The following is a 26,538-nucleotide window of genomic DNA, read 5'->3' as shown; positions in this document are numbered from 1 at the left end:
GTAGACTTTGGAATCTCTGTTCCTTTCAAAACGTTTCTACAAATTGAACTTGGTCTGAAAGAATTTTCTAATTATATTCTTGCATACTTTCGATTTAAACGTAGATCAATAGGGAGTCAGCTCGATTAGAATTTTAATTACAGTCGGATTAGGACAAATCCAAAATTATCATTTTTATTCAAATTTCATTCGATTTATAGATTTAGTTTCAAACGTAAATTGCATTTAATTCAAGTAAAATTCAAGTAAAAGGTACAGTACAATGTTTCCAATACCAGTTAATTGTTCCTAAAACATTTGATGCATGATAACATAAAATTAAATGAATAATCAAATAAAATCTATACACCAATATTCTCACATTCTGACAAATTATCAATGCGCATAGAACAACGGTATAATCGTTTCGTTTGGTTTAAACTAAATTTAACGTAACTTACAAATTCAGTCGCTTTTAAAACCACTCGATACATCCGCAAACGAAATAATAGTTGCAACATCCAAAGCATTCCAACGAACTGACTCACCACACCTCGCTGGAAGGATGTTAGAAACTTGAGTTATCGCGATAATTACCGGTTTCCAGCCCGCATTAGGAACATCCACACCGACGCTAATAGACCGATTCAGCGATTCGTTGATGCATTCACGACGTAATTATGGCGGGAAAATATTTGAACGAAGGATGTTATTAGAGAGCCGCTTCCGTGTTATTAATTGACGATCCATGAACGATCGATCGATGTTTTCTCTCGCTACGATCCATCCTACCATCACGATCTCGCTACCAATGACTTAATAATTCGCGAAAGGTTACGAGTCTCGCCGTTTTCTACCATCTTTTCTCCCCTTTTTTTCGCAATTTTTCTCCTTCTCCCATATTTTTCCCTTTTTCCTTTTTTTTTTTAACATTTTTTATTTTATCCACGATCCATCGAGACGAAAATCGCGCAACTTTCGATTATACAAATTATACACGGACACTTATGTTACTCGCTGAACGCCCGATAATTGCTGGAAAGTTACGTTGCGCGCTGTAATTTCGGGTGAAAGTTCGTATCATCCGTAATTTACTTTTCTGCTGCTCTTCGCGTTTTGCGGGCAGATTTGCGATGAAACATACGCGGGAAAATATAAACCTGAAACGACGAGCAGAGAACCCGGCTGTTTCGTTGCTTCGCGTGGAACAACGACGCGGACGTGGCCAATTTGATCGTCCTTAAAATCGAACGTTCATGGTTGATGCTTAATTTCGAGAAAAATTGGTAAGTATAATGTAGGAACGTATATGGCGTACGAGGCGGAGATTAATTAGAAAGTTCGCCTTCTCTCGTTAGTATTAATCTTTGCTCCAAACGTATTGATATCGATGAAATTATCGACACGAAAATTGTGGAGTTAGTTGGTTTAATTTAATTATTAAATTTTCTCAATTTATATATATATACTTTGTTCTCCTTTTTCATAAATTATAAGAAATTATTAGTGCGATGCAACTTATTTTTCCTGACGTATTTTTAAGACATTTTCTGTATCTACAAAACCAGTTATTTAGCATTAATTGTTAATTAAATTTTCTATTAAATGAGGATTTGGCGAAATCAAAAATTATACTAAATAATTAACAAATTAATAATTAATAAATTCTAAACGATTTAAACATTTTCTGAATTTGCAAGATTTCCGATATTTTGGAAGCTCCAGAAATGTTGGAAATTCAAAAATTGCCAGAAATAGCAAAAATTCCAGAGGTGAAATTTCTCATTCTCGTTAATTTTACACCGTATCGAAGCAATGGAACGCGAACTTATCGTAGAAATAGCTGAGCGCGATAGGTTGAATAATTTCACGCGGCTCGTTGGAATCGGTCGTGACAGAAGTCGTTTCGAATACGTTCTGCATTGTGGCGTCGAACGGAAGAAACCGGACGACCGTGCATGCTTAATAAATTTCACGTGGAGGCAGGTTTATACACGGCAGAACCCCTATGGCGATTGGTTCAAATCTACGAATAAATCACCGCGCCCGTATGAAACCGGCCGCTTACCACCGAACTCATCCTCAGCGTGGAATTCCACCATCTTTCAATCGCTTCTCAGTCTTGCACGCGTGACGAGAAAAAGGAAATCACTGTTCTAAATGGGAAAAATTTCACTTCTGTTTAATTAATGGATGCTATAATTAAAAATATAATTGAAATAATACTCAGCTGTGTAACATTTCATTTCGACAATTAATTGGTTTATTCTCATTTATCAGATTATTTCTCTTTAACTAATAATTCATAAGATTTAAGAATTAATTTACAACGTTTACGCCTCTATACATATATGTAATTTACAACGTTTAAATTCGATTGCGTTGGAATGGTAGAAATCATTTTTCGCGACATGGGTAAAAATCGTTGACCATCCTTGTCAAACGTAAATCGCCTTGTATATAAAAAATATCCGATTCGCAGGGAAATTAATTTCTGAAGCTTCGTAACACGAAGATATCATCCTATGTTGAGATCGATCAAATTTTAGAATGCAAAAATTTCGATGATTCGGACTTTAAAATATAAAACACCTTAAAGTCTTTACATTCTTTCGAGAGTAAATCTTTGTAAATTTATGCCGCGTTTCAAACTCGACGATATTGCTAGATACGCGACAGAAATTCCGTAAAATCTCGATAAAAAGGTCGGTCGGCGAATGAATCAATTTCGTTAGAACGAGTCTATAAGCCCCGGCATTCATCGGAACCGTCTTAAGGCCATTATTCGTCCGGCACACGGCAAGTGCCTCTGACGATGAAATCGCGGTACGAACAACGGTCTAGGGATTTTTCGACGGATGATGTACGATCCATGACGAAAGGGTTGGCCCTTTTTCTCGTCCTTTGGGCAAGAAACCACCAGATACCACTCTCACGATCATTCACTCTGACGTGCCATGCTATGTCTTCGCCCTCCGTTTAATTAATCATCCGTTCCTTTACACGTGTTAACACGTTCTACGGGAAAGGGTAGTCGTTTGAAGAGGCGCAAGAAAAGTAAGAGTTCCGCGTCGAAACTTTTTTCCATCGTCATAACTCATTCTGCTTTTTCTTCCTCCTTCGTTCGACCATTCTTCCGTCGTTTCGAGACGCTTATTGTTAGAATGCACCTATCAGTCGCGAACCTCCACTTATAAAGATGTGTCAGGCGGTTTAGACATTAATTTCTAGGACTTTTGAGAGACTAGTCGTAAAGTTTACTTACTTTGAAAGTTGGGAAAATGGAGATGTCAGAGAGAGAAATTCCTTAGAACTTTGGGAATTTTTCATTTGAATTATGTACATGTTTGTGTTTGTATATATAAATACGTATATGTAAAGCTTTTAGAACTGTTAAAGCACTCGAATAAATTTATTTTTTTAATGTTTTGGAATTAAATATTAGCTTCTACGATGTAATTGGAAGATCAATTCAAAGTTTAGTTATTTCGGAAAATAGGAAGACGAAAATATTGAAGAAGCTCGGCAGGAGAATATTAGACGTGAAATATGTTTGAATATACATCGATGCACGAGCAGATAAAAATTTAAAAAATGTAAATCGCTCGTACACCAAAACCCTATGGCTATTCTCTGCTTCGGCTCCCTGGTTTACTCTATCCCAATGCTTCCATAACAGAATCCACCCACATACAGCACAAAATCCCGCGTCATTACCAAACGAAGAAACCTATCCAGTGGAACTTGTAAATCTGATAAACACCCCCAGTCACGCCTCTATTCTCCGTTCAATCTCTCGCACGATCGACCAAACCACAGGCCACTTAACAGGCTAACCGAGAAAATTCCTTCAAGAACGATCCGTATCTCGCTAATCGATTCAACCGACAAACCCGCTACTCCGCGTTGGACAATCCAGATTTATCTAATAAGCAACTACCGCTAGACAAGTCACTCTGCGTGTTGGAGCCGGAAAAAGGCTGGTCGTCAACCGTTTTCCACCTAAAGCAAGAACAGAGTCGAGCGAAGGAATTCCAACGTCAATTAAATCCTCCCGTCGGTTCCTCGAACCGGAATACCATTGGACGATCGCGATTACGTCGTGGCCCGCGATTTATTCTCCGGTTTCCGCGAATGTTGGCCGGCTGACTAACGTTAGAGAGGCACGGCGCGTGACAATAACGCGGATAAAGGCTGTGCACGCCAGGCCTGGTCCCGGGGCTCGATCGAGATCCAGCTTGGGAAAAACATAGCGAGCGCGGCCACGGACACGAAACCAACGACAAATAGGCTGCACGCACCCGCCGCTTCTATTATCTCGCGAGAGAGGCGCCTTCCGTTCTCTTGCACCGCGGCCAAATGCCGCTCGAAGCGTGGGCGTTCGCTGTCTCTACAGACAGATACCGCTTGTACATGGTATTTTGAACACCTTTCTCTCGGGATGGGTATTTTTGTTTCCCTTTGCTCTGGATTTTCGGTAAGAGCAGAGATAGGAGGCGAAGACATTTTTGGTAGAAAGAAGGCGATGTTCTCTGAAGATCGACGGGTTCCGAGAAGTTCAACCGTTAGGAGGTTCGTAGAAATTAGAGGCTTTCTTTCAGGAAGGTTGAAAATTGTATCGTAACGATTCTTAGAGATGCATAGATATACATTTCCCAGGGTCTAAAGATTGTTTCGTAGATTTCCTTTTTTTGGGATATCTCCTATCTAGGAAGAATTCAGAGTTTCTGGCAGGTCATAGAGGAAATCTTTCAACGAAATCTAGAAATCTCCAGAGACTTTCAGGAATATTTCGAATTTTCTGAGAGAGAGCACGTGGAGAATTCTTAGAAAACGCTGCAGGCTATGCGAAAGTTTGAGGGTTTTTAGAGACTCGGATATACCTGCTAGAAAGATCGTTAGCAGGTGTAGCGGCACTTGACAGTAAACTTCCCAACAATTTACGTCGCGTGACGCACGACACAAAGACCCTATACCTGCGGACGAGATGATTGCCAGATGTCGATACATTCGTACCGAATATTTCCAGCTAGCCTAAGGACCGCTATAAATCTTAGGGTTTATTTTAGCTAAGATCCTCCAAAGAGATAAACAGTCTTTGTTTATCAATCTCGAAGTCGACCACCTACCACGGGGACACACGAGAAATCTCCTATCTCTCACGTACGATGTTTCCCGCTAGGAACACCCTCTCAAGGGCAGCTAGCATCCTTTTCCAACGACCAACACGAATTAGCCAATAAACATTAACGTACATTTCCCTTATTTTCCAAACCAAAGCTTTTCTCAACGAATCCGATGCCTTCGCATCCTTAGATACATACCAACGCAGTCTCCCTCCGCAGCAGCATCGCGACAAAAATTCTATTACCGCGAGTCAACATATCACGATCGTTATACTTACACGGTTCGAGTCGAATAATTATCTAAGCTCTCGACATCTCGTGCAATCATTGTCCGCACTCGCAGCGCATCTCGAATCGTAGCTATCCCAGCTCTATCTTATAACCGCGCATTCGCGAACCGAATATAATCGCGAACTCTGCGTCAAGTGTACTCATTGACATTAGAATGAATAAACATTTATCGTTCAATAAATCTGAGTTTTCCTTCCGACCCTATCACGACATACCACCTCACAGGTTTCAGTGATGAACAGATTTTATGTACATAGCGTGTCATAACGTGTGGCATCCATTGCAGGAGGTACGAAAATAAGGAAAAACTTGATAAAAAGAACAGTGTCCTATCTGACTTTGTTTCGGAGCTGTAGCCATTTTTGTATTTCATTAATTCGCAATTGCTTACCTTCGTACAAAGTGCTCGAAATGACCACGGTCTGATTGTCTCACAGTCGTCGTATCAAAGAATTTCTCATTCTCTCAAAATTTCCAGATGTGTGTCGAATAATACGCACCGAGGATGGACATTTCCAGCATTTACCATTTACCATTTACCATTTTTTTTTTTTTGTTTTTAATTTTTCCATCGAAACAACGATCTATAGTGAGATCCGTTATAACGAGACGTGATAAAGTGCACGCGTACCGAGCGAAAATTCAAAGTCGATTTTCTCGAAAACAAAGCCTCAAACGAAAAATTTTTATTCTATATTTTCCACTTCTTTTTTCGCGTAGAATCACCCCCTTTCCGCTTGTACCACTAGTTACCAACCACCCTGTATATTTATATTCGATATATCTATATGGAAACAGAAGAATGGCCATTAACTTTGAAAAAGGGTGTCAGATAAGTGACACGTTCGTACGAATCTTTTTCCTTGTTTCTGTGTCTCCTATCCTGTCTTGAAGTGGCTGCCACGTGTTACGATACATCCTTTCTACAGATTTATATTCATACAGAAATACAGAAGTTCGTCTGTCAGAGAAATTAAATCGATCAACTTTCCACAGTCGACGCTTTCTCCGCGAACAGAAATATTTTCACGATCGGCTTTCTTGCATTATTCTCGTTTGTCATTCAGTGTCAGGGCACACCCTGTGTTATAAGTGTAGCAACCGAAGCCAACGAAAAAGCAGTTGGCATCGGCGAAGGAATGCACGTTTGAAATTAGAATGACAAAAGCCGCGCCCTAATGGCTGTTAAAAGGCCCGATGTGCCGGAACACGCTAACAGACCGCAGAAACATGACTCTCGACATCGAAATGAGAGCTAGAAACAAGCTGCCAGCTTGAAAAGTACTCGAAATGCATCTTGTTGGGATGGGTCTAAAATGCAACGATTTACGTTGCATCAAATTATCGAAGCTCCTATCGTGCAAGATTGAAGAGACGTTTACGATGCGAAGTTACAAAGTTTCGTATTCTATTGAATCGCGTACTGGCACGTTCGCAGCCACAACGATTACAATTTTAATCTATGACGCAAATATATTGTATGCATATTTTAGTATAATCAGACTGCCAATTATCTTACGTTTGCAAGATATACAACGTCCACCTACTCGGTATACGTAATACTTAGTACGCAAAATGGTCCTCTGCTTAAGTTTCATTTTATAATAATTTTACAAAGTGGATTTATATTTAACAAGGGCAACGAATAAATGTAATATACAGGGTGTGTCGTAACATGTGGAACTCGCTTCTGAAGTGGACAGGAGACATAACGCAATGGAGAAGGTTCGTGTAAACACGTGTTCTGTTTGACCATGTCTCAAAGTTATAGCAACTTTCGTGTTTCAATAATACGCAATCTAGCTTCGTAGAAAATACTCGAAATGTCTACCACTGGTATGTATTATTCGACATACACCTGGAATTCCTGAAAGATTGCGAAATTCTTTGGCACGACGACTGCAAGCTTGCGTGCAAACCGACGAGGGTGGCCATTTCGAGCACCTTCTCCGGAGATAAAACTGACGCGAATTATCGCAACACAAAAGTGACTATAACTTTGGAACATGGTCAAATAGGGGAGACACGTGTTGATACGAACCTTTATCATCGTGTCTGTGTCTCCTGTCCTCTTGTGAAACGCGAATCGCACGTGTTACGAAACACCCTGTATATCACAAAGCAGATAACTGTTATCAACATCCTGAAGAATTTTTAATGTAAAAGTTACCAGAATGTATGGCGTATTGATTAAAATGAAGATTAAAGTCATTTGATCTTTCCTTTATCCGCCGCCGTGTCTTCATAAAAGCAGGAATTTGCATAAATGTCCACAGTCTGCTCGTGATCATCCACATTTAGAAAATGAAATTCCATTCTCGTGGTTACGGAAAGGTACACACGCAACGATCATCAATCTAATTACTCGTGTCAGTATCATTTCGCCAAACAAAAAATCTCACGAATTACAAAGATATTTCCGTTCGTCGAACGATGATAGTCACGCGGAACAATGTGTACGAGCAATCTCGTCCAGGCATAATAATGGCAATTACATCGAGCAATAAAGCTGTCATTACGATTGGAATGAAAGCGCATTCCATCGTGGACCTACCGCAACGTAAAGGACTGTACGGTGGTTTTTTTGCGACGATTGAAGACGCGATGCCTGGCGTCGAGACGCGGCTCCGCGATGCCCGCAGGCATCTCTTTCTTCCTCTATCGCGATTCTTTCGGTTGCTCGTCCATGGGACGCGTTATTATGTCGTTAGCGAATTATATCGTCGACTTGTTGGTTCGTTAAGGGGCTGCTTCTGTTGAACAGGCGATCTGTTCGCCATTTAGCGTAATGACCGGCTGGTTATTGTTATTATTATACGTTTGAATGCGTCGTAGGTTTGTATCTTATGGGAATTTCGATTTCACGGTTGTCGACTGGTATATTATATCGTGCATACGTGAACGATGCTTTTTGTTTCGTGTACGCTACTATCGTTATTTGTTCATTATAATACAGGAGTTTCGTTTTTGGAATTTAGAAAATTTATTATTCATTGTTCATGCGATGATAGAGAATCTTTTAACTTGAAGTTTCTACTGTAGTTTTCTTGATGTTTTTGCCATGGTAGAGATGTTTTCAAAGCAGGCCAAATGATCAACAAAAATTGAGAAACTGACTAATCAGATAATATGAGAATTTGCATAAAGTTAGATGAACGAATGTACAATTTTACATTTAATTTCGAAACCGATCGTTTGACCGGGTCTGGTATGCTTAGCGTTAAAGTATCCAATGATATATTAGATCGTAGAATTTTTTAGTGAAACACATCTTCTTTGGAAAATTTTATCATGCAAAAATTTGTTAAAGAATTTTGTAAGGACAGAGCGGATTTATTAATCTTACTTTGTACCAGCAAACAATTTTTGGATTATTAACTACAGGTGAATAAAATTTGATCGTTCGTGAGAAACATATCATCTCCTTCGTACATTGCAATATTTTCAGAAAATTATTGCAGACATTAAATTTACATTTAGCCATTTTCCTACAGATCAGAATGAATAAATAAATCGATCACCTTTTTACAGTTCAAATAATTGTTCAGCAACAACCTTTTCTCGCGAACACACGTTACATTCTGTATACAACTTAGGCTTTAGTCTCAGAGATTGGAACAAAAGTATCTGTACTGTGCAAGTACTTACGAGAATGTCAATAATCGTAGAAAAAACAATGAATGCCGCTGGAACATCGATGATCACGACGCACACGCAACAATGATGACTGCATATCGATATGCAGTAGCTAATGAAAGTATTTGAATACAATAGTAAACTTTTATTAATTCATTGTGTGTGTTATACGAAACATTTTGAAATTTCATTAGCGCTGTGATAAGGCCGTGAGACATAACTATAGTTATGCTAAAGACGTTGCTAAAATTTAGGACAAATTTGTATGAAATATGTATAGAAGTTACAAAACATTTATTACAGACATAAGCTTGATAAAACAGTCAACGTACGAGTATGTAACTAACTTAGTCAGAAATTAAACTTACTAAGACTTGAATAAAGTGTGAATCACGTAAGCTTGGAATGATCCTTCAGACGTCAAAGAACGCGTGATACGGTAGAAATCTGTTGGAATGGTTTGCATTTCATGGTTTCCATTTCATGGTTACGAGCTGCAGACATTGCTGTTTATCAATACAGCAATCTGTATACGCGGAACCATGAGGCGTGCATACACACGATCAGATGAATGCTTAATCGATCCAGGCTTAATCGATTTAACGAAATCGTTAAGCAACCGTTCGGCCGTGATTCATCGACGCGCATGTAACGACTGATATAAAATTCTTTCCCCTTTGTGAATGACTAATTACTATGCCCATTATATGCATAACATTTAAAACAATAGAGATTAACGTAGAGATTTGCTTCGTAGAAAAATCTTTTCATATTAAATTTTAACCGTTTTGCAAAGAATAATTCTTTCAAATCTACCAAAATCGATTCATATATTTTGTAATGTGAATAATTTAATTTTTTCACTTTGTAGATCACGTACTTACGAAATACGTTAAGAGATTAAATTAATTTAAATAATCTTTGTTAACATCTGTTAACATCGACATCTGAAAATTCGTGTTAAATACGAATATTTAAACGATAAGAAAACGAGAGGAAAATCGAGACGCCGCGAGATTAGACTCACGTGGAAAGTATAGTGATTTAAGAGCTAAGTATCTAGAGGCAGAAAGGACGTCAGGATGAATCGAGGAACGAGTAAAGCGGTATGAAAATATCGATTTCTCTCAAAGTGTCAACTGCACGTTCAATTAGACGCGTATAATCGTTGCGAAGATTCTTCGATATACTCACAGCTGCGCGGCGAACAGTTCCCCTTTTGTCTTCGATTAATTCAACTGGCTCCTTATGTGCCGCGAAACAACGACATTTTTGTGCTTTACTTTCCTCCGTTTTCCTCGTCGTCGACGATTAATCGCGGCATTAAAAATTTCAGTTCGAAGGAAATACTATCGTAATAAATCGAGCGGTGAAGTCACGTGCGTAATTAGATTAAACATAGGCTAGTGTGTTTCCAATAACGTTCGAAGATTGATTTACGATTGTGTTTTAGAGATTATTTTCAGCATTTTTATGAACTTCGGGGTTTCCGAGCGTTTTATTACTTTCCAAGCTTTTTCAGAGATTACGTAAGTTAATATTCCCGAAATTTTTGAAATGTCCAGCTTAGTCGTGTCTTACAGTTGGAATTTTAAAGTGGAGGATGCCCTCGAATAATTTCCAAGATGGTAAGATTACGATGTTATCTTTGATACTCTTCTGTTTCCGATTATACGATATTAGAATTATTTAAACAATTTTTATTAGCTTCAAGAATTTTGGGGGAAACTTCACGTAACCACATAATTTATAATTCCTTCGAGAATATCGTCTAACGTAAAAGTAGCAAAAACGAATCAATGTTCGATCGAAGTTTCTATAAAAATATGAAATTATAATTTCGACAAAAGTATGAAGCTAAAATTTCTATATTGGATCTATTATAAACGCATTTCCCTATAAGTGCCTCAATTCGGGAAGGAAAGATGTTCTAACGACGTAGATTTACTCGATCACTTTGAACGTGCATTTCTTCATCTCGCGAATGATTAATAGTTTACGTCCGCGAGAAGACGGAAGTCACTTTTCAAAGAGATGGAGTAGAACGTCTGTTTATCTGGATGACTTCATTGCAGGCGCCCGATATTTGAAATTCCCACCATAGATTTAATCGAGAAATTATCCAAAAATCGAAACGTTAATTTCCACTTTACGTTTCAGGATGTGAGATCTTGAAGCTCGTAACGAAAATCGTGATTTACATTTATTTAGTATATTCTCTTAATTCTAGTATTTCTACCTTTCTACGTTGCACGATATATAAAAATTATTTCTATAAATCATACAAAATCTAAATTTCTATTTCCACGAAATAGAAATGTTGTTTACTCGCAGTGTGGCAAAGTCTGGCGAAACGAACACCACGTTTTTATAAATTGCAGAAAATTATCTATTCCAAGAGCAGACTATCTTGCTCCTCTTTCGATATATACCTCGTCATATAAATTAGTCCCTCTATTTCGTAAATCATCGCAAAGATCGAGCAAAGAAAAACCAACGCCTCTTGAATACACCTCGCAACATAAATCAACGGTTGTATTTTTCGTGAAACAAAAACTACCGGACCATTGCTTAGTTATTCCTAATATAAGCAAGCAATATATCGTAAATTCTTTCCTTTGTATCTCTCGTTCGATATTTTTATATTCTATACTGATCAAATTTATGTTTGATGTTTGTTCGCAGATGACAACGCGGCAACTCCAATTTTGGAAGAGTCGTCGAGGGGTAAAATTTACTTTGATGGTCGACGCCGCAAGCGCAGGTCTTTAACCGAGGAAAAGAACGTAGAAGATTCTCGGGACGGCCGTGTGTACGAGCAACTCGTGGGACAAGCCGAGGGGCATCGAAATTTTTTACGAAACAACGCCAGGTACGAGAGGTGATCAACCGTTTCTTTTTAAGCTGCTTCTTTGATTGGTCGTTAGCTCGTAAGCTCTCTCGAGGATGTCCGGGCGGACTTAAACGCAATTTGATGTAACTCCAGGAAGACACAGATGGAAGGGTGCCTTGCGAAACATCGGTGATGATGGATGACTGTTGGAAATCAGATTTGTTGTTATAATTGAAAAATTATAGACGCTGTGCATTCTCTGCGATTATTATTGACGATGGTCAACGACGAATACAGAGACGAATAAAGAGACTGTCGGTCGAAATTTCAGAATCGTAAGTGGTGTTATTTTACGGGAAGACTATGTTTGCATCCGTAATTTGAAAGTTGTGGATATTGCAAATTCGTAGAGAATCGGTAATCGTGATTGATGACGAGGAAATGGAATGGTTTTTCAATCTTATGAAGGAAATTTAATTTCAGTTTCCAATTTATTTTAACGACGAAAGTCGTACATGCTAAAATTTGAAATATAAATTAAATAATTTATTATCGAACCTGCTTCCGCTAAAAATATTTAACCATCCATCGAAGAACAATTATGAAATATACAAATACACAATTGGATACGTATCGGTGAATAAGACAAGTCTCCGCTTAAGCTTCATTCCCTTAGTCACGCAAATATCTGCAGACCTATCGATTAAAAAAAATTTCTGTGCGGAAACGGAAACACAAAATTTCACTGAAAGAATAGTTGATCGAAGAACGCGGGGATATATGCAGACACTTTGTACAATTGCTGCGCGTTGATAAATCGTAATAGACAATAACAAATAAATTAGAACGCACCAAGTATTTCAATATCATCGAGAATTACCTGTCAGGCGTAACAACTCGGCCGTAGTAACAAATAGTCAATTAAGGATACGTTTGAATGAAGTATATCTGATACGACAGTAAGTTATCATCAAGAAACAGTTACTAAATGAGTACTTTCAACGCAGGCAGAGACTGATCGTCGCATTAATCCCTGCCTGTTTGCGTCATGAGAAGAAATCATACATCACATGGTCTCGCGTACTTTTTGGTAGGCAATATAGTTCATCGGTTGCAGTAATGAGAAAAAAATTGCACCTTCTTTTCAACGAACTTTCTCGGCTTTCTCGCGAAGTATGGGGCGAGAAATAGTCAGAGGAATAATAACTTTCCAGCCAGTCAGAATTTTAAATTGAGTCCATATCGCGATTCCATGTATGAAAATGGAAATTAAGACCTTAATGTTACATCACGAACGTTCCGTTGCTGCCTCGCTGTACAGATCTTTATTTCGTCCCTTTTGTATCTTAAAATGTAAATCGATATGAGCGAACGTTGTGACTGAGATATTTATATTTTCGATTCATTTTTATAATTCGGACGATTGAAACGAGATCGGAATTCCTATAATTTGTAATTTAAAAAAGATGAATTCCAGATTGTGTATTGTAACGAGTACTACATTTTGGATGCTCTATATATTTCCGCATATTACGTGGATTGATGGTAATTACTAGAATAGTTACCAGCGGTGATTATTAGTATCATTTTCTCGGTGCAATAGACAGTAGAAAGAAGAAAATGAATAAATTAATAAGATTCATAAATTCGCTTTCAATGATATACTCTTCTAAATGAAGGATTTTCTAGCTTCGAAAATAAGATGATCTTTCGACCTAACGATAAATCACGTTGACAATAAGTCAGGATGAGTCACTGAGACCGTGTGAATGCTTGATACATCCGGAATATCCTAGTTCTCCAGTGTCAAAAGCTAAGAAGACGGCCGTTTAAAATGTTACAGATACTACTCCGTGGAGCAAAGACGAAATGATCTGAGCGAGGAGTATAGCCAAGACTCGGAAATGGAATCGGATCCCTCCGTGACTTGGAGACCACGTAGAGCCTTGTCAAGTGAATATTTCATCGAGATCATGGTGGCGGCAGACGCGGAGATGAAGAGGTACCACGGCGAGGGTTTGCTCCATTACATTTTGGTCCTGATGAGCACGGTAAGACTTTAATTCTCTTTTTTTTCTCTTTTTTTTTACATCTTTTTTATATTCTTACTCTTAGTTGTATAACTAGATAACAATTATACAACAATATGAATTATTACCAAGATAATCGTTTCGACTCTGTAGAAAGACTTCTTGGACTACTGATTGTTCTTTCTATTTAATCGGTGGCCCGCATTATCGGTTGAAGATTACAGCCTTGCCAATTTTTTATCACGATTCGCGTTCTCATACTCTTCCTGAGTAATTTCTTTTCAAAAGGTTGCTTCTGCATTAACGAAAGTCTAAAGGAATAAATATGACGTAATTATCCCATCAGACAGAATAAGAATAAGATATTTGTCCCACGTACCACTCTATATAAAAAACAAGTACACTTACTTGTTGTAAAATATGAGTCATTGAGTCGGTTAGCTCTTAAGAATAAGTAAGCAAAAAATGAAGGAGTACAAGATAAAAGGAACACAAAAGGAAAACAAAATATATCATATCATTCGAAAACGAACAAGATTTTCTCATGGGTCACGCTGTATAAAAACCAAGTATTTATTACGGAGCATCGGTGGGACATTTGTTTAAAAATGAAAAAGGTAAAAGAAATAGGAAACGAAGGGAAGATAGAGGGGAACGAAGGGGACAGAGGTCGACAGCCGGCGTGGGTGTATCACTTTGTTCGAGCATGGTTTCGGTGAAACGAAAAAGAAAAGCGCATAGGGTACCGAGTTGGATGATACACGAAACCGCGGCGGTCGTGTTCCTCGGATGATCGATCTTGTAAGCCAGCAGGATCTGTCGCGAGCGTTAAATATTATGCTAATGCGACCGCCGTGTTCCTAGTTAATTTTCGATGCCGAAATGGTAGTAGCATGGTTGCTTTCGATCATCAGTCATCCGCCTCGGCAACTGTTTGTGGAGACTAATTCAATTATCGCTCGAAAAATCAATGATTTGGAATTTACGATTACTTAAATACGTCGGATGCTTAATTATCGTTTAATTTCATTTCTTTTCTTTTTTTAGGACAGATTCTCTTTTTATTTATTCTTTATCCTTTTAACTACAATTACGTGTATTTTATAAATGTATGAATATTTAAATAGCATCTACGTGCTTAATTCGCTATAGTTACTTTAGTCAGTGCTGTTAGTCAGTATGTATAATTAGTTAGCTATTAATTAGGTATTATATTGTATATACTGTACAAAAGATCTATTTCTTTCGAGAAGATTTTGCTGCAGTAGCAAAATAGATGTTCGATGATGCTATTGGTATTGCAGTATTCACAATGTTCAGATTCTATCGATACATATTTGTTTCAATCGTTACTTTTAACTGATGTAAATTTGCTTATCAGAAACGTGGAGCAACTTCGGCGTTTCTTTCATTGCGTCATTTTGCTGTTTGATGATTTGGAAATGTTACTATTGGTATTTTTCCTTCTTTCGATATCATTTGTTCTCTGATACGATTTCGTATATAAATATGAATATAATAATTATATTAAAATAATAATTTTCCTATACATACGTGAAACCTAATGCGGAGGTAGCACTTCGTAGCACAAAATATAATTCTTTATTTATCAGGTTCCTCTTGTAATCTTTGCTGACAGTCTTTACAAATTCTCAGATTGTCATCTCATACTCTGATAAATTAATTTCTCTCGACAATTTCCTTCAGCATTTTGTTGATTATGAAATCTTATTTCTTTGGTAGTTTGGTTCGATTATGACATCTTCTGCGAGTCAGGGAGTGCCCTAATCTTAATACTTATAAACGGGGGTGTACATCAGTCTTAACACCAATTCAACGACACGCTAGCAATTTTCTCTTCGAGAAACCCACTAGTTTCCCCCCAATCGCTTCATCTATCCAATTTATTACCTTTGCCCCGAGCAACCTCTGTCCAAGTGTATCCAAAACAGCTAGGAAAGTTTCGTTTTAGCGCGAGAAACACGCGTGGGTCGGATGTTTCGCAAGCGTTGCCCCAAAGGGTCATTAGTCATCTTTAATCAGCTCAACCACGTATATAGTCGAATTTCTAACGAGATATTAAGGTGGATTACGAAAGTATTTGACTTGGAAAACTTTTACGTATATTTTATGTATGTTATATAAAGTATTTTGAATTTCAGTATTTTGTTATATAAAGTATTTCAGTAGCTCTGTGGCGAGACACGGCTGTCATCATCATGTTGGTCAAATTTGAAACCAATCTGAAAGTATATTTAGAAATGACTAGATATTTAATACAAATATGTATTTCGCAGAGATCACGAAATTTTAATTAAAATCGAATATAAATTGAAATTTATCATATTAAAGCAGAGGAGATTTACTGTAAGCCACGCTATATCGAAATATATTATTGTATTTAAGAGATTTAATTTTATTGAAATATTATATATTGAAATGGTCTAAAATAAAAATTGTCCGTTATATTTGGCATCGTGAATAATCAGAATATTCGTTTAATTTTCTGAAAATGAAGAAAGATGTCATCGCCTTTTCCTATTTGTAATGTGCAGTAGACTACAGATATTTATGCAACTGTATATTTTTACGAATATAGTTGAAGAAATGAAATTTGTGTAGAGATTTATTTAATCGCTAAATGCCATAATAAGTTCTCTACTTTGAATATTTTCTACGTTTTTTTGCATATTATATGCATCCTGTAGATTTTCGAAATCTTCAGATTCTCAAGAAACGCGCATTCACAGTTTCGTTAACGCGTGTCTCTGTAAAATATCTTTTTTATACATTAACAAAACTTACATTAAATGTAAGTTATGTAAATTTTTTTTCTAATATCACGTTTATGTAACTTACGCATTATTCGCTGGTTGATCGTTAATGACCTAACGTAGCGAAAGATTAGTACAATCGGTTGACATAATGGACGTCCCTTGTTGAAGGGGATACAATCTGTCGACGAAGCTGAATCGCTAGATAACCGCGACGTCGGACATTTAAAAGCCTTATATTCTAAAGACATAAATTTTCGTGCTATGGTCAGAGCCGGCTGTTGTTGCTTCGGGCGTAAAATTCACCGTCGAAAGAATAGAAAGTACAAGTTGCACCTTGACTATTATAAATCCTGGTGAACCGATACGATCTGCAACTCGCGGGCGGCTACCTTACCTAACTATTATAGCTTTAACGCGACGTTGACATTTCGGCCTCAATCGGAGCCTGGAATTCGACTCGTTATTAAAACGTCCAGGTAGCTTGGTCCAGTATCGTAGAATTCAACCTTGTTTCGATTGCAAGGTGTGTACACGTGGCGTAGAGTTGTAAAAGAAACGCGCGTGATGTCGAAATAACTCTCTGTAAACAAATTAGATTATTTATCTTCGAGATGAATTTCTTCACCGTTCCAGACTTTTAGAAAGTTCGTGAAAACAGTGGGACATTTATCGAACGCTCTGTTATACCATACGATTATTCGTTGAGCGAAACGTTTGAAAGTTTTACCAATGAATATAAAAATTCCTTCTGGAAAGACTCGACGCTGACGATTTGTTAACCTTTCGAGGATAACTTTTAAGAATTATTATCTCACTTGTAACCTCGCTGAATACATAATACTATAACGGTATAATATTATGTAACGTCGATGATTCGGTTCAACCATAAGCGTTAAACTCAATTACATGCGTTACAAAAGAAAAGAAAAGACGTTGCATAAAAACATGACATGTGAACGTTGCAGATTTTGACTAATCTTCTTATATATGTATATATATATATAGGGTAGATTATACGATATAATTCAACATTATGCGATATAATATTATATAATATTATAATACAATCTGCACAACCCCATACCCTACAGTTGAACCGAATAATCAACATTATCATATAATGTCTGTTTTTTTCTTCATTTCTTCTCCGCTGCATACTGAATCATTGTGTTCGCGAAACTCTTGGTCCCAACGTTACTAATCGTGCAGACCTCAGCGAAACGAATCACCTTTATTTTCTCTATTTTGTCGGCTCCGCTAGGCGCCGCTTGCAAAACCAGACCAACGCGCATAAATTACAACGGTGATACGTATACGGTTCACGTTTGCCGGAGAAAAGTATAGCGGCTGGTACGCGAAAGCAACTTAGTAGGACGCATCCCACGCGATCCGTGCTACGCTATTTAAAGTTCCTAGACTATCGCCGATTATATAATCGATCATCCCACCAGCTGCTTAGAATCGATCTTCCATCGATGTAAAATCTGAAGAATTTTCGGATATTTTCCTCTTTGTCGGATTCTTTCGATGTGATTTTTCAAGAGCTTCTCTCCTACAAATGTGTTTATTATTTCGATCGAATATTTAACAGATCGATTACTGGCAGATAGGAAGATCAATAGATACATTAAGAACAACTCTCGATATTTGATAAACCGTGTTTCACGTCTGCCAGCTCGTCTCTTTCAATTCGATCTGCCTTCTCTTCGTCTTCTGATAATAAAGCTCCTCTTTTCCACGTATCGATCGCCGATATATCATATATTTCTTTAAATAAAAAGTCCATAAAAGTAGCATTCTAGAGATTCGACGACCAATGAATTGTGCCAATGAACAAGCGTAGAACGACAGAATTGATCAACCATTGCGAACAATGTAACAGAATCGCCTTGAGCTTCAGGATATTTCACAAACTATCCTCGTATGTAAAATACAAAATCGAATCTGACAATCAAATATATCGATCGACTACATCATTCGCAAATTTATTCAGACGTTCCATGAACACGGTGGCCAGCGATACTTCAATAACTTTTCAGGAAATATACTGAAATAAAAAATCTCGTGTCGAAGTAAAGAAACCGCGAAAGTTATAAAATTGTACGATAGTTACCCTAAACGTGGAATAATTAAAAATTAGTCGATCGTTGAAAAGAAGCACCACTAAAAGAAGAAACACGTCGCAAGACACTGTCGATCTAGAAAGAAAATGATCGAATCTCGTAACCCGTAAATAAAACCCCCGTTCAAATAAAAATCCGTAGACCCATGATAAACCCCATCAATCGATCCCCTGACGAGGATCAGGAAAACGTCGAGGAGGATGAAACAGCTCGAAGGAGGGAACTCGATCGACTTGATCGATAAATGAATGATTCATGTAATTTGACGGTTAGCCTCGCGATTGTCAACCAGGTCATTACCATCCGGTCGGTTGCATATCCCACGCGAGACAGACCACACCTCGGAGAAGAGGGCAACATCCCACGAAGCGTCCGGGGCTCACTTTCACGTGCCCACGCCCGTCATTCATCCGACGATTCAATCAGCCGTCCCCGGCCTGTCGATCGTCTTTTGATATTCATTCACTCTTTCCTTCCCTTCTTTCTTCCTTTTTTTTTTCTTCTTCTTTTTCTTCCTGCCGAATCGATGAAATCTAATTTGACACCGCGTCGAGCGCCGGTTTGATAAGTTGAGCGGCCGGTCCTGATCCTCGACGAATCGTCTCTGGTCGCTTGGAGAGAGGATTACGTGCAGGGTGGTCCGTTATTGGTTATTAGTGGAGTAAGAAATTTTATGCAAATTCATGTTGCGGTGAATCTAATTCAAAAAATAAGGGTAAATAATGTCGAACATCGGAAGAAGTAGATACTATATTTTAGATATTTTATTTTTGCATGTTGTTGCACTCTTAAATTTCTTACAAATGCTTGGACGTTTGTTATGTATTGTTAAACTGTAACATATTATTAAGTTTTACATATTTATAGGAATTTCATATTCTTGAGAACATAATCGAGAAGGTACTAGATTCTTTCAGAGTTTTACAACGATGCATCTTTATGCAAACATGAAACCTAATCTGTCGATCTTTATTTTGATAGGACAAAATGGATCGTGTGTAATTCGATAAAATAATATAAAACAGAAAATGTTGTGCGTCCATTATTTGCTTATAAAACGAAAGAAACTTTTCGGACGACCTAATAGAACGTACGCGGGGATTTGTTTGATCCGCTGAACGTCATAAGGTATCATATTTCGGATACTTTATATATTTTTATATATTTTTATACATTACCGTGCCTCTAAACTTCCCCATACATGAGAATTCCTAACAGTCTCATAGTTTTACGAACGTTTCTAACGAGACTGACATTTTTAGAAACGTGACCAGAGCGGAAAGAAATTTGAATTTATTCTATCGACCCGATGCATTTCAATGATTCCATGGAGCAAGTATGGAGACAAGAAACTCCTAATTAGCTAGAAAGAAGCTATTAAGCCTCGGCTTGACACGAGAAAACAATTTCTCTTTAACAAACGCAACATCTCGTACGTGAAAACAAGACGAGTTTGCCTGTAAGAAACGATCTAGTTAACAGTCAGAACAATCACGCGCCACCCATCTTCTTCCTTTTCTCTATTTCTTCAGCCGTAAGAATCACTTAAGCAGCCAATCTCGAAAACCATTAAAACTTCATGGCTTTAAGCCGCGTTACGACCGCTCGATAAGATTACGAGAGCAACGGAACACCATCCACGAGGCCCCGTGCGTGTCGAGTAGAGGAGCATTCACCGTGTACTCTCGACAACGTCGATCGACGATTGACCGAGTTTCGGGCAAATTTATGCTCGATGCACTACGTCGACCCTGTCTAGCTATCTCGTGACGGAAGAACGCTACACGATTCGATAGTTACCAACGTATTAAGGAGAGACTAATTGAAATATAGAGCTCAGGGTTATAGAAATAGCGTTACAGCGACAAAATATGAAATATGATGCAGGATATTGTAAGTTTTAGTGTTATATTTGGAATTTTAGTCTGGTCTTGAGCAGCATACGTCTAATGTCTGACACTTAAGTAGTATAGGTCTATTGTTTAGTCTGACGCGTCAGGGAAAATACGGTACACAGTCGGTTTCTATTTTTCCTTGAGCTTATAACACTTTGTAATTGAAATTTTGTTTCTTTATAGGGAGAGCAATTACAGGAATTGTTCGTTACAGTCAGGTACCTTTGTTTTCATCGGAAATTAACAAGTAATTGAAATTTTTACTTGGTAAGGGATGGTAAAGTGAAATAAATACAGTGATAAGGCAATATAATATAAGATGATACCAAAGTATATTGTGGACAATATTTATATGTATAACTATGTCAAAACCAGGTCTCATTACACTTCCAATGAAATTTCGGAGGAATATACTGATGATAATACTCGAATGACACATTCGCAAGAGATTTCTAATATCCAAATATATTTTCATTTACTCGTTATGATATTTAGAGATCGATATAATCTTCTATTTATTATTGTTCTATTCTTTTAATATATTCGGTATATTCGTTGGAATATAAATTTACATAAAAATCCACGGTCTACGAGTGGTTTGTCCATATTCACACGCAAATACTTCGTTTGCTCGTTGTAATATTTACAAACTTGAATAATCTTCTGTTTATAATTATTCTGTTTCTTCGTTTATATTCGTCAGAGTATAAAAATCCACGGTCTACTAATAGTTGGTCGATACTGACACGCAATGAACGAAAAGTGAACAAGAAGAGGAACTGTCGGCAGCTGTTACTCGATAAATATGAATTTTTGTCGCCTGGATAACCCATTTGACCATACCTGTACAGTGTGGGACAGGATCGTGGTAGATGTGAACGGTGCTTTAAGCGACATCGCTCACGGCTGACCACCTCCGATGTGGAAATGAAAAACTTGCCTCTTTGCGCACGGCTGACATTGCGATCTCCTGGTGACACGATTCGATTGCCGCGTTTCTCGGTCGGTTCCTCTAACCGGTCCAACGAGAGACGCTTCTTTTCCAACCTTTTTCCTCGCGTTATCGCGTGTCTCTTTGCGATCTTGATGCGAAGATTGATCGGCCGAGTGACCAGTTTCAACAGTAGAGTCGCGGCAATGTATCGGCGTATCGCAGAAGTTCGGTATTACAATATCATTGTAAGTAGAAAGCAATGGAATTCGATAAATCTGCAGATTGAAAATACCTATCATACTTGGAATAAAACATAGTATAACAATGAATAAAATACTATGGTGAATCACAGAATTGATCGGATGGAAGTTTTCATGCGATGGAAAAATGGTAGAAGTGGAATAGTTTGTTGTTATGAAAGAGAAATATTGTTTCCCTTGTGGGATGATTAAGTTAATCGAATTGGTAGGTTGAGAAACGTTGAAATTTTATTATTGGAGAACGCTGCAGTAAATAAGTCGTACGTAGATTCATATGAAACTGATTAAATATAAAGATCGACGTGGTTTCTTCTGTTTCTAAACGCGAGCATATTGATTCTATGAGCAGGACATGCAATCCAATGAATATGTAGCAGAAATAATTTGTTTGCTGCAGCAGACTACTTCTTTTTTTAATACAGTTTTTTCTACCTGCTTTCATGCCGACTTACGCAAAGTTGTAACACTCGACTGTCGTAAATCATACGATTATAGTGCTATGTCATTATATTGCAATGGATATATGCAACGAAGATATGCAACTTTTTACTCTTTAAAGTACAAACTACTACGCGCTAATGACGTAAAAGATCTAGTTTCATATTTAATCACATAATTCTTATTATTTTTATCTAATAGAATCTAAGTTCAATCAGGATATCGCTTAATTTTTAAAACGTATCCGAATGAAAAGAAATTTTATTTACCTTTCATTTTCTTTGCCTTATTTATTTAATTATATTTCTTCAATTTCATCAAAATTTTATTTAATTCTTTTTTTTTATATTAATCGATTTCTATTAATATCTACCGTTTCAAATTAAGTATAACTTGCACTTGCAGTTTCTAAATGTCTTTCAATGATCGACATAACTCTTCTATTTTCAGTTTCAACATTGTTTGAAGTTCGCGTAATTTCTTCTTCCAACTGTTAAATTACCAGCTACTTAAACCAATCAGTGAAATATCCAAACGCTTGCACGCAATTCACAGCAAATTCCAAACTTCTGCAGTCACACCTAACGCAACGACCACGAAAAAGAATCCAAAACTACCCACGTTATCTCGATAATATCCGCTCTATCTACTTTACCTCAGACAGACCTTCGAATTCCTAAATCTCGATATCCTATCAAAACTATTATTTTTAAATCCTTTTTTATATTCAAAACATTCGGATATCCAAACTTGTGAATTTTCAAATCTTCAAATTTTTACGATTCTTCGAATCGTCAAAGCTTTAAGTCTCGAATTCCTGAAGTTTTCAAACCATCGATTTCCCAATTCTTCAAATTTTACTACTTCGCATTCCCAATTCTTTGAATGTTTAACTCTGCGAATTTTCCAACCATCCACTTTCTTCCGATCTCAAACCTTCGAACTCTAAGAATCTCTGAACTGCCAAATCTCTAGATTTTCAAATCTTCGAACTGCCCAACCCTCGAAAGTTTGAAATTTGCGAACCTGAGAATCTGCAGACCTACGAATTTCCCAGCTTTGCCAATTACAACCCTTCAAATTGCCCAATCTCCGTCATAGAATCCTCTAAAATAGCTGGAGGAAAAGTGACAAGTTAATCGTCTGGACTGCTCAGGTAGTCGTAGTATTAATTCGTTTCGCTTTCACCGTGTGATTCTCAAACAGATAACGATCGACAGAGTTGCTTACACCTGGAACAGCAACACCTGTTCGACACTCGTCGTTCTAATCTCTCATAGATCCATTCACCAGCGTCCATGGCCTATCAAAGGGAGACATGTCGAAACACGATGAAAGCAAAAAGTCGCTCGAGTACCACGCAAATCGCGTTATATCTTAGTAGAAAAGCTCGCACGCGTTTAATCAATCAATTACCAGCTATCAAACGATTCTGACGCGAACGAATCTGTTGTAATCGTTCTGCTCTATTCCTCGGTAAATTCTCTAGAAGAAATTGTAGCCAGAGTAACACATCATCCGGACGTCGAAAGAATTATTCCAATTGAACGCATCAGGCCCGTGGTTCGTTTCATCTAATAAAGTTCGTTTCAGTTCGAGACAACTTGCGATTAATCGGTCGAACGAAGATTTTCTGGCATCGTCCATTGCCATGAGACTCGAGGAATTATCTCTGTCTTCTTTTTTCCACCAGCTTGTCCAGTCGGGTCTCTTGTAATGAATCATTATAGTGCAGTTACGAGTCAGTTCATTCCGGATAGCAGACGATGTAGGAAGAGGAGACGAAGATTAGTTCGAGTCGCTTTGGTCGATTAAGTGAATGGATTTGGAAAGCGGGGAAGAAATTGTTTAATGCGGATGATGACTGTTTGATGGATGGGCGAGAGTGGACGATGGTGTTTGAATCTGAATATTTTTACTTTTCCTTTATTTAGGCATTCGTAGAATTTCCTTGTATAGATTTTTCTTGCATTAATACTATAATGGGTGTGTTTGCTAACTCTTCGACTAATTTTTCGAATAATTTCGAATAATTCAGGATAAATGGTTTGGAAAATAATTATTTCTCTATTCTCGAGATTTATCGTATTTTATGATATTAGGTATAGGAAATGTATTTTCTCAACTTTGTACAGGAAATACATGTTAATAATAGTAAAATAAAAAAATGATGATATTCAAAGTATTACGTTTGTAATACTAAAAAAGCAATTGTGGTACAGTAGAAACGATATTTGACAGTTTGCACAAAAAGACGAAATTTTTAGTTGATTTTTACTTAAATCAAAAACCTTCAAACTTTCACATCTCCAAATATCTGAATGCTCAGATTTTCAGATATTCGAACCTTCGATCTTCAAATTTCCACACGTCGATCCTTCGAATTCGCAGATCTTCTAACTTCCAAACTGTTAAACTCTTCGGCCAAACTTCTCGAATTCCAATCTGCGATCTATATAAATATTCCAATACAACGAGACGCGTGACAATGGTGAAAGTAGCAAACAGAAGTTACCAAGTACAACTGGCGATCGTGATCGACATCGACCGACGTATCCGAGTTATTTGCTCGCATGTCAACCGGAACGCGAGGAAGAGAAAAGAAAGAAAAAGACAGCGAGGTACGTCGAATAAGTAGCGTGTAATTAAAAAGCAAGGAAGAGGACGTAAGGTTGACCGATGTAATCGAAAAGCAGCCACGCATCCTCCGCGTTTTATCATCCGTCCCACGGATTCGTTCCATGAAGATTGGGCGATGTCGGTTGAGATTCGAGACACGCTACTAATTAAGAGTCGACTGTGTCTCGCATTGTTTATGCACGGTTATATCCTCGTTTTGCTCGCGTCTCGTCTCCGGTACTGTTCTTCTGCATGAGCCTCGCCCTTTCCTTTTCGAACGCCTCATCAAAGATGCAATCGACCTCGCCTTTGTGAAAAATCATTATTCCATCGTTATCAAACGACGAAAACGTGTCGCCTTTCTACAAGCGAAAATGTTAAACTGACTCGAGTCGTGCGCGATAATTCGGTAATAATTGTCTTTTGCAATTTTACAATTTTATGTTAGGTTTTTGTTGAGAATTGTGGATCTTAAAAATATATGCGGAAATAAAAGTAAAGGAACACTGAGATTACACTTAGAATTTATATTAAAATAGTTGTAGATTTATTTAATAAATGATTGACAGGATCTTCGTCGATATACATTTGCACGCGTCTCAGCATTCTTTTTGTCTCACCATCTTCTATACCACACTGCCAATGGAACAGTTGCATTCATCTGTTTTTCGAGCATATATGCACACATATACTTCCATACAGCACACAAAATTATACATATCTCAATAGTTTTAAATTGATCTTTTATAAAATGATATCTATATCGTTATGAAATTTGTTAGCGTAACGCCTCATCGAGAATACGATCGAACTCGCCCTTGTCAAAAATTATTGTATCTTGCTGGATGGGATAGTTAGGTATCTTACTATTTGAAAAAATGTAAATTTAAAGTCCAGTTTGTTTCACTGTTATCTGACGTGTTACTATAATAACTGACATAAGCATCGATACATGTTTGGAACTGATGAAAATTGAGAATAATTTTTGAGAAAATGTAAGACAGCGTGGAATTAAATAAAAACAAGAGATTACAAGTGTTTCCTTCAACTTGCACTGGAAAAATTACTTGAAAAAGGGGGAAATCCATTGCAGGCGCTTAGATAACTCAAATATCTGGAAAGTAGTTCTCGAACTTCCCTGTACTCGCGATTACGCTGATTTATTATTAGTTAAACGACGGTTCTGGTCTAGTAATTTATAAACTGTTATCGCGTTTAGAAAGCTAAGGGAAGCGACAAGGAACGAGGATTTGCGTGATACGGTTTTAATATGCCGTAATCACCGAACGTTATCGTAACGAGAACATAAATCAGAAATCTTTTAATACTCGTATTTAAAACACATTTACTGCTTTTCCCTCTTTTCTGGTTAATTATTCGATGGAACTACACATCATTTCTGTTGATTTCTCTGGTCCCAATGATGAAATGCTTCCAACGAATAAATCAAATAAAGAGAAACAGGCAGGATCTTTTTAGCAGAAGAACTTACTGTTTTGGAGAAAAGAATTGAAATATTTTCAGAAAATATGATAATTTATCGGCAAATATAATATGATATAAGAATGGAGTAAAAATTATCCGATTATCCGATTGT

General features: G+C 37.5%; 1 protein-coding gene across 1 annotated transcript in view; it reads left to right on the top strand.

Moving 5' to 3' along the window:
- Positions 1-26,538, top strand: part of LOC126865647 (A disintegrin and metalloproteinase with thrombospondin motifs 9) — a 177,568-nt gene that overhangs the window by 134,177 nt on the left and 16,853 nt on the right. The window contains exons 7-8 of the mRNA XM_050618424.1: positions 11,718-11,904; positions 13,709-13,916. Coding sequence (XP_050474381.1) covers positions 11,718-11,904; positions 13,709-13,916 — 395 coding nt within the window. The remainder of the gene's footprint in view (positions 1-11,717; positions 11,905-13,708; positions 13,917-26,538) is intronic.

The sequence above is a fragment of the Bombus huntii genome, chromosome 5, assembly GCF_024542735.1.
Source record: "Bombus huntii isolate Logan2020A chromosome 5, iyBomHunt1.1, whole genome shotgun sequence".
Classification (NCBI taxonomy): Eukaryota; Metazoa; Arthropoda; class Insecta; order Hymenoptera; family Apidae; genus Bombus; species Bombus huntii.
The sequence above is the reverse complement of the archived record's forward strand: the minus strand, read 5'-3'. Positions and strand labels throughout refer to the sequence as shown.